The 13,009-nt window shown below is 41.2% G+C and overlaps 1 protein-coding gene across 1 annotated transcript; it reads left to right on the top strand.

Annotated features, from left to right (window-relative positions):
* Positions 1-416: 416 nt before the first annotated feature.
* Positions 417-12,791, top strand: EIF1AX (eukaryotic translation initiation factor 1A X-linked). The gene is made up of 7 exons (XM_073616490.1): positions 417-641; positions 5,853-5,936; positions 6,637-6,740; positions 8,768-8,818; positions 10,044-10,125; positions 10,222-10,313; positions 12,174-12,791. The coding sequence occupies exons 1-7, from the start codon at positions 626-628 to the stop codon at positions 12,177-12,179; spliced, it is 435 nt and encodes a 144-aa protein (XP_073472591.1). The 5' UTR covers positions 417-625; the 3' UTR covers positions 12,180-12,791.
* Positions 12,792-13,009: the final 218 nt, after the last annotated feature.

Raw genomic sequence — 13,009 nt, 5'->3', positions numbered from 1 at the left:
CTTCCTTCAGATTAGCACACCTATGAAAGGTGCAGGCTTGCCGCTGCTTTTAAAATTCAACATCTAACCACTCAGACGGAATTCTAAGTACTGTATTTCACTATATAAACTCATTTTATTGTTAAAAATAAGTGTAAAATGCAAAACTCCTGTGGGTGTAAGAAGATGTCCGCTTTCCCCCTTCTCAGCGTATCCTTACTATGGAGAAGTGCGGGTGTAGCAAGATGGGGGCGACGGAACGTCACTTCCGGTACACATTCTGACGGGTCACCAAATCTGATGAAACATGAACATTCACAATGCACAGAACCATTTGTACGAATAAAGTTGGTGGAAAAAAAGAGCAAATTTTCTCAGCTGATTGGCTAGCAGCTTCCACAGCAGCCTCGTCTTCCTGCGGACGCCATGTGACCTGTACGTCGTGGCTTCCGACGTAATGACGCTCCTTTTACGGCTGCGCACGCCGGTTCTTTACGCACGCGGGATCAGCAGCTGAGTCCGTTCTGGTCGGTTCTGGGTGTTTGGTGAAGCAAGTTACAGGACAACCGATATCATCGAGCGCAGCCCCCGCCCGGGTACCTGATCCACCCGCTCTGATACATCCACACAGCCGGTAGTTTGCATTATGCCGAAGAATAAAGGTGAGGCCCAGGAAAAGCAGGAGGGCAGATAAAGGCCACCTCGGCCTTTCCGTGTTTCCAGGGGGGAGGGGAGGGCTGTATTAGTGGACATTGTGTGACCACAGCGGTCATAGACACAGACGGCCATCTCCTCTGTGTTCTTACACTTCAAAGGGGACCTGTCTTCAGGAAACGTGAAAGCAGTATTAGGAGAGAATCCCTGTTCTCTGCCTTCCATTACATAAAAGATCCTGGAGCCTAACATTGGCTTCTAACATCAGACCAAATGATGCTGGTTTCTGCTTCCTATTGGGAGAGATGCAGCTTAAAGTGGTTGTAAACCCTTACACAGCACTTTCACCTACAGGTAAGCCTATAATATGGCATGGTTTAGGAGATATTTACCATATACGCTTGCACCAACGTCATTGGCACATGCGTACTGAAGAAAGGGCCCGTGACCGTCAGGTCCTGCGCGCACGTGACTCCAGTCAGTCACAGAGCCGGAGTTCACGGCCCCAGGAGGTAGAGGGGTGAAGGTGGACACGGCCACCAGCGGGGACATCACTGGCTTCGTTTGCAGGTAAGTGGCACATAATGGGCTAGTATGCGATGTATACTAGCCCATTATGCTTTTACTTTGCAGGGGGGAAAAAGAAGTAAAACCCATCAGGGTTTACTAACTCTTTAAAGAAGAAGTTCACCTTTTAGGAACAATCATTTGTTTTTGTAGAAAAAAAAACATTTATTTTTCCACAGGAGCCAGCAGAGCATTGCACTCGTGATCAGTAGATTGCAGTGTCAGGATCCTGCAAACACTTGGGCTCTCATCACATTTGCAATTGGGCTGCGATTTTACTGCCCCCCCCCCCCTTTTTTTTTATTTGCTGCAGTGGCTGGGGGTGAACACATGCCGTGGGCACAATGCTTTGCGGCAGAAATGATACATTCTGTTACACTCAGCCTCACTGCAACTGCAGGGGTTAAAGCGGGTGCTAAGGAGATGAGAAAGCTTCCTTGCCACCTGTTTGAAGAGCGAAATGTGGATCACGCTTCCAATAGCAAGTGTAAACAAGCCTTTACTCCAGCTTTCTTGCCCACACCTCTGTATGGGCTATCGGTTGGAAAGCTGGACTGTGAATGGGCTTCTCATCAGCCTAGGCCAGTGATGGTGAACCTTGGCACCCCAAACATTTTGGAACTACATTTCCCATGATGCTTATGCACTCTGCATTGTAGTTGAGCATGGGAAATATAGTTCCAAAACATCTGGGGTGCCAAGGTTTGCCATCGCTGGCCTAGGCACACAATGGGAGCCCCAAAACCCAGGGCACATTTGCTAGCAGAATCATCTTGGTTGGCACTTGGTCCCATTCGCACTTGAGCGTAGGGAGAAGATTGGTTTTGTATTTGTACATAAGCAGTACAGCACATTTTTGACCCCGTAAATTTTTCAGGGGGATTGCTTACATGCATTTTTTCGAGCATTCTTATTAAAGTCCCTGGGGTAAAAAAGTGGGATTCCGGCCCAAATTAGCTCATGTACTTTTTTGTGTTTCACTCACCAAGTGACTCAATGTTTAGGTGTGGATAGGCCCATTGGGAATGATTGGAAACTTAAAGCGGTAATTCACCCATAAGGGAAAGCTCTGATTGTTTATACCCCCAACCGCCACATTTTGCACTTTTTGGGGGGAGCAGGTGCCTGGTTTTGACAGGAACCCGCTCCCACTTCCAGTCAGATGCTCCGTAAGTTCGCCGCAAGGCTTCACTTACGATGCCTGCACCCGAAGCGGATTGAGGAATCGGCTTGGGCGAGGACATTGCTGGATTTCTGAACAGGAAGTGTCCTTATATAAACCACTTATCCTTAGGTATGAGGTCCTGGAATTTAAGTAGCGATATCTGATTGATGCCTGCAGGCAATTTCAGCAGGCGTTTCCCTGCAACGTAAAAGCAATCATGGCGACTATTTAGCTGCTTGATTGTCTTTAGAGGCGGTGGGAGGGGATGGTCCCTGGCCATCTCTATGACCCTTGGAGGCCAGAATCGATGTCATAACATCACTTTTGGCGCTTGCAGGTGTAAACACTCCTTCCTTCTTCCTTTTTTTTTTTTTTCTTCAGGCTTTGCAGCATAGAGGAGAGATGCAGGGATTTAGTGACCCCAGATCTCTCCGTAAAGAGGACCTGTCATGCCCTATTATTACGAGGGATGTTTACATTCCTTGTAATGGAAATAAAATGATGAAAAATATAAATGGGAAAGTGTAAAAAATAAAATGGAAAAATAACTTTTTTTAAAGTATCACTATGAACGTTAGAGCGAGAGCAATAATTATAGCACAAGACTGCCTCTATCTCTAAACTGGAAACCTGTAAAAAAAAAAATTGACACCTGTGGCGATTTTTAAGTACCAAAGTTTGGCGCCATTCCACTAGCGTGCGCAATTTTAGAGCGTGACATGTTGGGCATCTATTTACTCAGTGTAATATCTTTCACATTATACCAAAAAGTGAGTTAAATATGATTATTTTTTCCCCAAAAAACTTGTTTGAAAAATTGCTGCAACAACTGCCATTTTATTCCCTAGGGTCTTTGTATGTATGTGTGTGTGTGTGTATATATATTTATGTATGTGTGTGTATATATATATATATATAGTGCAGGATCACATATATTACAGCTGCACAATTCTGGCTAAAATGAGAAAAAAAAGGGCTAACTTTACTGTTTAGTTTTTTTTTTTTTATTGATTAAAGTGCACTTTTTTTTTTTTTTTTTAAATTGCGTTTGAAAGACCGCTGCGCAAATGCAGTGCGACATTAAACTGGTATTTTATTCTCTAGGGTCTCTGCTAAAAAAAAAAAAAAAAAAAAAATATTTATACACGTGTGTATGTATATGTGTGTCTATCTCTCTATCTCTCTATCTCTCTATCTCTCTATCTGAGTAATTTTCTAGCAAATTAAATAAAGGTTTTTACATGTAGGAGAAGACTGCCAGAATTGGCTTGGGCTGGAAGTGGATAAAAAAATCAGCAGCTACAGTATTTGTAGCTCCTCTTTTACCTTTTCACTGCCAGAGGCGTTTTGCTTTTTTTTTTTAAACCCCCAAAGATTATATATTTTCTGAAAGCAGTTCCAATTTTTTATTCCACATGATATTACCGCAAAGGTCTAGGAAACGCAACATTTCCATAAAAAACACCTAAAGTGAATTTTAGGGCAAATAAACGCAATAAATTACCCAAACTTTTGGTAAAATATAAGACAGTGTTGTGGGTAATACCCAATATAACAAAACTTAAATTTTGTGTGCGCCCTTGAAATGGCAACAAATTTTAGTAGCCTATATTTTCTGCAAGCGACCGTTTAAAAGCCCCCTCTAGGTATCAGTTTAGTATTAGAGGAGGTCTTTTGCTAGAACTATTGCTCTCTCCAGCGTGCACGGTGATCTGTAATGTGTATGGCAATCGACGTTTTCACACACAGGCGTCCCTCCGTTTGTACATGCGTATATATGGAGGGGGGGGGGGGGGGTATTGCTTGGGTGTCTTTAATTTTTTCCATCATGTTATGTTTTTTAGGTGACGGGTTCTCTTTAATGAGACCCTGCATGTCTCTTCTTGGCTCCACTGAATATTTTGCAATGCAGATCGTACTGCAAAACATTCCTTTCCAGCTAACCTAGCCGGGGATATTGAGAGGCCGACCCAGCAGTGACGTCGTACACGTCGCCTTCTGGGTTACAGCAAGCAGGGGAGGAGAGCGGACGTGTCTCTTCTCCTTCCTTACCCAGGAGCTCTGGTGCTAGAATCATTGCTCTGTGCGTAGATGCCCCTGACGCGGGGGGAAGTATTTTATTTTCTTGAGTATAACTTTAATTTTTATTTTTACAATATTTTTTTTTTTTTTTTTATATATATTTATAACTTTTTTCATCATATTTGTGTTGTGGGTTTTTTTTTTGTTTGTGACAGTTTGTTTTTAATGAGACCCACAAGGTGAAAAGGAGCCTGGGGTATATGGCGGTGAGGGGGGTGTTGGCAAAAAGTTGGGCGGCTGTTCAGCCATTGGATCGCTTCCGTCTGACAGTTGGCTTGTCCGATATAAACTTAGTAGTGAACAGGGTAGAAAAGCAACAAATGGCTGAGGTGCTGGGCGAGCGACCTCTTTAAAGCGGAGGTTCACACAAAAATTGAACCTCTGCTTTTCTGAGCCCTCCCCCCCTCTGGTGTCACATTTGGCACCTTTCAGGGGGGAGGGGGGTGCAGATACCTGTCTAAGACAGGTATTTGCACCCACTTCTGGCATAGACTCCCACGGGAGTGCTGTTCTGACAAGGAGGGGAGGCATGGCTCCCGTGGCTCTGGAAAGTAGGGGCAAGGATCCATGTCTTCCCCTAGTAAAAGGCAGTACAGTAAGACACAGGCTAGGCACACAGTTAACCCTTTGATCACATTTGATGTTAATCCCTTCCCAGCCAGTGTCAGTACAGTGACAGTGCATATTTTTTGCACTGATCACTGTATTAGTGTCACCGGTCTCCAAAAAGTGTCAATGTCCACCGCAATATCGCAGTCCCGCTATAAGTTGCTGATCGCCACCATTACTGATAAAATAATAAATAAATAAAAAATATCCCATAGTTTGCAGACACTATAACTTTTGTGCAAACCAATATATGCGTGTGGGAATTTTTTTTTTTTTAACAAATATGTAGCAGAATACATATTTGCCTAAATTGATTACGAAATTTTATTTTTATTTTTTTTTATTGGATATGGGTTTTTAAATTTTTTTTTTTTTTTTTTTTTTTTTTTATGTCTTTTTTTTGTTTATAGCACAAAAAATAAAGGCAGAGGTGATCAAATACTACCAAAAGAAAGCTCTGTTTGGGGGGGGGGAATGACAGACTTTTTTTTTTTTTTCCAGTTAAAGTAGCGCAGTGCCATATCCCAAAAATATGGCCTGTCAGGAAGGTGGGTCAATCTTCCGGAAGTCAAGTGGCTAAAGAAAGTGAATTGGTAAACCGTGAGGTGTAGAGGAAGCTGATTAAAGTGTTTCTAAAGGCAATTTTTCTAGTTAATTGTTTTGGGAATTGCTTTTCAACCCCAATCCCAAAAATTGATGTGAAAGAAAAAAAAGTTGGCGTTCGATTGATAAGTGCTAAGAGGTGGACACATGGACGTGGAGTGTGTTTTAGTAACATCTTTGTCTTTGCTTGCAGGTAAGGGAGGTAAAAACAGAAGGCGTGGTAAGAATGAAAATGAATCTGAAAAGAGAGAACTGGTGTTTAAAGAAGATGGGCAAGGTAAGCACCATCACATTTCTTTTGAAAATTACGTAATACCAAATACCTGTTTTCTTTACAGCTTTATCTCTATTAAAGTGGTAATAAACTCAAAAGCAAACATTTATTATAATGCAGCTTACCAGTTCTTAGATGTTGTGGCTGCATTCATTTTTAGACTTTTTCCTTTAATCTCATCTGGTGATCCAGCCAGTAAGTCTTTATTAGCGATTATAAATAGCCTTAATATTTTGTTTTACACTGCAAGTACTATGCTGAAGTGGCAGAGATTGTGTGCATTTAAATAGGCTCTACAGTTCATTCATACCACAGTGCATGCCTTAACCCTTTGTTGCATTGATTTGCATTTCAGATGTTGTGTTGTGCATCTTTTAAGGCCCGCCCCCCATGTCACACACTAGAATCCATCATTCTTGCCCTAATACACAATGTTGGTAGGAAAAGGCCTTATAGAATATTGTTTGGCAAGTTTGTTTAATCTTGCCTGCATTAGAAACAGTAAGAGAAATGTATATCTGTTATGAATAAACTTATGACAAACTTTGTACTTTTAATGTTTAAAATCTGCTTCACTATACATCTCCTTACTGCGTTAAATGCTAAATGGTGTGTGTGTGTGTGTGTGTGTGTTTTTTTTTTTTTGTTAAACTCCATTACTATTGTTACAAAATGACGTGATTTACCTGATGTCTCTCCCCAGAATATGCACAGGTGATCAAGATGTTGGGAAATGGTAGACTGGAAGCTATGTGTTTTGATGGCGTGAAGAGACTATGTCACATTAGAGGAAAACTGAGAAAAAAGGTAGGTGACATTTTAAATGATCCATGAAATGAATGGGCGCTATCAAAGACTTAGTTTTGTAAGCATCTGTGACGCATAAATGACACATCTATGATAACAGGACAGTACATAAAGCCATAAGTCTTTAACCTATTGTTTTCAGGACAAGGGGCCCAGTAGGCATATACTGTATATTTTAATTGGCACATGTGTGGTGACCCTGTCAGCAAAACGCATTATTAAACCCAGCACTGATGTCAGCAAAGCACATTATTAAACCCAGCACTGATGTCAGCAAAACACATTATTAAACCCAGCATTGGTCTCAGCAAAACGCATTATTAAACCCTGCACTGATGTCAGCAAAATGCATTATTAAACCCTGCACTGATGTCAGCAAAACGCATTATTAAACCCTGCACTGATGTCAGCAAAACGCATTATTAAACCCTGCACTGATGTCAGCAAAACGCATTATTAAACCCTGCACTGATGTCAGCAAAACGCATTATTAAACCCTGCACTGATGTCAGCAAAACGCATTATTAAACCCTGCACTGATGTCAGCAAAACGCATTATTAAACCCTGCACTGATGTCAGCAAAACGCATTATTAAACCCTGCACTGATGTCAGCAAAACGCATTATTAAACCCTGCACTGATGTCAGCAAAGCGCATTATTAAACCCAGCACTGATGTCAGCAAAGCGCATTATTAAACCCAGCATTGGTCTCAGCAAAACGCATTATTAAACCCTGCACTGATGTCAGCAAAATGCATTATTAAACCCTGCACTGATGTCAGCAAAATGCATTATTAAACCCTGCACTGATGTCAGCAAAACGCATTATTAAACCCAGCACTGATGTCAGCAAAATGCATTAATAAAACCCAGCACTGATGTCAGCAAAATGCATTAATAAAACCCAGCACTGATGTCAGCAAAATGCATTAATAAAACCCTGCACTGATGTCAGCAAAATGCATTAACAAAACCCAGAACTGATGTCAGCAAAACGCATTATTAAAACCCAGCATTGCTGCCCCCCCCCCCCCCCCCCCCCCCGCATAAATGCACCCCACACATCAATATCTACCCCAGTCACCCCACTAAGGACTTGCCTCAGTGTGATGGCTTACGCACCTCTCTTCAAGTAAGCTCCTGACTTCAACACAGGGCACCCAGAGAAGGACACAATCTCCCGCCCTGAGGTGGCAGCAGGACCCTGGATCCGGGGCTCTGATCGATCACCAGTGCCTAGGTGGGCGGGGCGATGGGCGGATCCTTCCTCCGCTCTGTTCTCTCTCTGGGCTGCAGCAGAGAGCAGACGGAGACAAAGCTCTTCGGCGCTTCCCCCCTCTGCGGTGCAAAACCGTCCAGGATCGGCCCTGCCTGCAGGCCATTTATAACCACTCCACGGGCCGGTACTTTGAGACCACTGGGTTAAACAGACAAGCGGACACGATCGGTCCGATCGTGTGAAAGGGGCCTAACCCAGGTGTTAAACACTTCTTCTAAAAGATTGGGTTGATACTGCTAAACTGCATCACATCATGATAGCTGTACAAGTTTATTAAAACATTTTTCATAATGCACTTACATTTTTCTTTACATACATTGGGGGGGAATTTAATAAAGTTGCTGCACCACGTTTCTGGCATTACTCTCTCGTTAATGTATTGCACCGAATTCATGAAAGCATATGCAACACTGTTGGTTCTGACCACAAATCACACAAAAGAATGTTTCTCTTCATGGAAAACTTATTTTGAGTACCCCAACCAGATTTTTTACCCCTTGCATACACCTGCAGGTTCATGATTGTTACGTTTTCGACAATATACTTTATTCATTTACAGTTTAAAAAAAAAAAAAAGTTATGTTTTAGGGCTTTGTGCCCAGCTCTCTGGCATATTTTGTGAAAGTTTCTTGGGTGCCTTCTGGCAGTCAGAAAAGGTCTAAGGTTTAACTTCTTTGAACCTCATCTGAATTATTTGTACTCCATGCAAAAGAATTTATATAATAATTATTTTTTTCTTCCATTAGGTGTGGATTAACACATCTGATATTATACTAGTGGGCTTACGAGACTATCAAGTAAGTACTTTGAGTCCACTGCGCAAAAAATGGAAAAAGTATAAACTGTTGTATAATAAAATTTGTGTTTTTTTTTTTTTTGCTTTTTAAAAAAAAAAAAATTTAGGAGCGTAACAGCAACCTATAAGTACCAGTTTCCTTTTAAAGGAATCTATTTCTGAGAGACATAGGTGTGATTGCTAATCTTTCTAAAAACTTTTATTTGCTTTAATACACTGTGTCCTGTACCAGGAGAAAGTATGCAGTATAGGATGTCTGACTTAATTGGTAAAGTGGTTGTAAACCCTCACATATATATCCTGTGAAGTGACTAGTCACAGATGAAACCAATCCTCTTACATAAATTGTACATGTTAATCTGCAAACTTCTCTTCTCTACATCTGTTCAAAATCCAGAATTTATACAGCTTGTCTAAGATTCTGGAAAGCAGGGGGCAAGGAGCTAAAGTTACACTGAGACCCGATTAGAGAGAAGGGACACACCAACTAAACACAGGAACAGAGCTGAGACTGTCAGTCACAGGCTGTGTGCTGGAGCTCCCTCCCGTCACCTTTTTTGTTTCTTGGTGCCAGGAAGACTTGTCAGAAGTGTTATGCTGATAACAGGAACGAGGCAGCAGATGGCAATGACGCTTAGTGGTCTGGATTGAGACAAGTACACACTACAGAGGGATAGACCTTCTTGATATTTCACTTCTGAGGTTTGCAACCACTTTAAGCCAGCTATACATGGATCGAAATTTGCCTGGTTCAAAAGGGACTGGCCGAATTTTGATCCATGTATAGGCACCCTGGTTGTAAAAAAGTCGCTCTATTGACCAACTTCTGTACAGCCACCCTTTTTTTTTTTTCCCCCTTATCTGTGCCGCCGGCCATAGCCGACAACACCGACATTGTGTTCTGATGACGGGGACGACTCTGCCGTGAGAACACAATAGCACAACATCCATCAGCCTATAAGGGCCAAGCCAAACTTGTGAGCTCTGCCACTTTCAACACCTCGAAGTGCCTCTAATGGATATTGCAACACTACGGAGTGTCAAACAGAGGGAGCAATGGCAGGAGAATATCTTGTACTTTTAGCCAGTAAGGGACAGACACTATAAAAGATGAGTCAAATGCCAGCTATTGGGTACCTCCATAAGTTGTCAGAATTGCTCGCATGACATTGGCTAATAGAATTTTACCTTTGCATGTTATTTTATTAGCTGTCTTCTCTTACCAGGACAACAAAGCAGATGTTATTCTAAAGTATAATGCAGATGAAGCAAGAAGTCTTAAGGCTTATGGTGAACTCCCAGAGCATGGTAATTGCAGCTACAGTACAGCAGAACATTATGTGATCTGTTGCTATTTTGACAGCTATTCTGCAATAAGTTTGTTTTTTTTGTTTTGTTTTTTAGCTAAAATCAATGAAACGGACACATTTGGCCCTGGTGATGATGATGAAATCCAATTTGATGATATTGGAGATGATGATGAAGACATTGATGATGTAAGTATTCTGTAATGTGACAGTGTTTTCAAGTGTGTGTAGTTGTGATTAATTACTTTCTGTCCACCCCATAGCAGTTTTATAGCTACAGGGCAACAGTTATGTGGCTCCTCTGGGTAGGAAGCCGCAGCGGGAGCTGATTAGCAGGTACCGCAGACGTGATGTCCGCTGACACCCGCCAATCATTCGGTACAGAGGGAGAACGGCAGTCTGCCTTTCTGTCAGTAGGGAAGGCATGGTTCTTGTGTTCCTGCAAAGCCAGGGACAAGTTTCAATGTCTCCTCCCATAGTACAGACACTGGCTAGGCACACAGTTAACCCTTGAATCGCCCTTATTGTTTAAGCCCAGCCAGTGTCATTAGTACAGTAACGGTACATATTTTTTAGCACTGATCACTGTATTTGTTACTGGTCCCCAAAAAGTGTCAATTAGTGTAAGAATGTTCATCGCAGTCCCGCTATAAGTCACTTTTCGCCACTATTACTAGTAAAAAATAAAAATATTGCATAGACGCTATAACTTTTGCGCAAACCACTTATACGCGTATAGGGATTTTTGTCTACCAAAAATATGTAGCAGCATACATATTGACCTAAATTGATAAAGAAATTATCTTTTCTTTTTCTTTCTTTTTTTTTTTTTATAGCACAATTTTTTTTTTCCACAATTGTCAGCCTTTTTTGTTTATAGCGCAAAAAATAAAATGCGCAGAGGTGATCAAATACTACCAAAAGAAAGCTCTACTTGTGGGGGGGGGAAACATAATTTTTTTTTTTTTTTTTTTTTGGGTACAGCTTCGCATGACCACGCAATTGTCGGTTAAAGTAATGCAGTGCCGTATCACAACAAATGGCCTGGTTAGCAAAGGGGGGGGGTGGGGGCTTGTCAAGTACTGCAGCAGGATGCATGATTATCAGCATCTAACTAGTGTGTAATACTGTCAGGAAGAAAGGAAAACATCACTGAACACTGTATCCAGTGTTAGTAACTCCAAAATAATTTTTGATAGATCTATCTTTGAGAGAAGTGTGTGTGTGTGTGTGTGTGTGTGTGTGTGTGTGTAATATATATGAGAGAAGACATTCAACCTTCTAATGACAGGTGATATATCCCCCACTAGGGGCAAAATAATAAAAACTGAGGTTCTAGATCCTCCTCACTTTGTACTTCTGATACAAAGGAGCAGATGATTCACTATTTTTTATATATATATATATATATATATATATATATATATATATATATATATATATATAAATATATAAATTATACCTGCTCTGTGCATCTGTGATCCTCCTCTTCTCGGGTGCCTCTTTGCTCCTGGCCCCTCCCTTCTGTTACGTGCCCCCACAGCAAGCAGCTTGCTATGGGAGCACCCAAACAGAGTCACAGCTCAGTGTGTCCATTCAGACACGGAGCTGCGGTTCGGCCCTGCCCCCACTCTTTCCTGATTGGCTCTCGCTGCTGTCAAAAGTCAGCCAATCAGCAGGGAGAGTCCTGAATGGCCGAGACACTCGTGGACATTGCTGCACTGAGATGGGGCTCAGGTAAGTATGGGGGGGCCTGCTGCACACAGAAGGCTTTTTATCTTCATGCATAGAATGCATGAAGATAAAAAAAATCCTTCTGACTTTACAACCCCTTTAAGGCCTACATCAAAGTAACCCTGTTGATTTGTCATGCACTGAATTCAATTTTATGTTGCAGCACATTAACATGTTCCCCTAAATGTGCAAGATGACCTTGATCATTGTGCTACCTAAAATTAAACATAATTCAACCCTCAAGTATTGTACGAATTGTGCTTAAGAGCCAGGTGATGGAACTAATTTTATTGCTGTGTTTTTTTCCTTTTGTAGATTTAACCGAAGAGAAGTTTATTCCATTCCAATTGCTGCAGATTGTTCTGGTTTTGATGTTTTGATTTTGAGTGAAGTACTCCTGTTGAGACAATATTCTCCCGCCGCTCAAGAAAAATTTATTTTCACACTTTTTAAAGTATTTATATTCCTTCAGTAGAGGTTATTCATGCTGGAGTCATTGGAACACCTGTGCATTAAAATATTCTATGGTAATGTACGGCCTTTCAGTTTGGCACGCCTTGTGTTCATGACTTTTAAAGCCTATTGTAACTATCATGCCTATTTGATTCCTATAAAAACATTAAAGAAGTTAAGTTGGAAAATTCATTCTCACTCTCTATTGGACTCTGCGGTGTTACCAATCACAGTCCAGACAATGACCCAAAACGTATGTTTTTACCTCATGACTAGTTTTATACACTTACTGAAGAGACCAGTCCTGTTTTCCTTCATAATCTTTCAGCTCTGGGCTTGAATTTGAATGCCACTTTACAACTACATCAGTGAAGTGATGAGGTCTTACCTACTGACTTTCCCTTTTCATTTATCTATTTCGTTTTTTTATTAAAATACCAGAATGTATTTTTATTTTCAGTAAATAAATGCCTAACCATATGTTTTTTTCTCTTTTGTTTAAGAGCTGTATAAATATTTTTTACTATACAGGAATTACTTGTATTATGCAGGAATTGCACACCAATAAGGGCAATGGAATTTACTACATGCTGCTTGCCTTCCAAAATGCATGTGTGCAAAATTTGCCAGCTTGTGAGCCACATCTAAATATGTTCGATGTGTTCAAGGAATCGCTAGGGTAAACATTTTTCAAGAAT

Source organism: Aquarana catesbeiana, linkage group LG02, assembly GCF_042186555.1.
Source record: "Aquarana catesbeiana isolate 2022-GZ linkage group LG02, ASM4218655v1, whole genome shotgun sequence".
In the NCBI taxonomy this organism is placed as follows: domain Eukaryota; kingdom Metazoa; phylum Chordata; class Amphibia; order Anura; family Ranidae; genus Aquarana; species Aquarana catesbeiana.
This window is presented reverse-complemented; position numbering and strand designations above follow the sequence as displayed.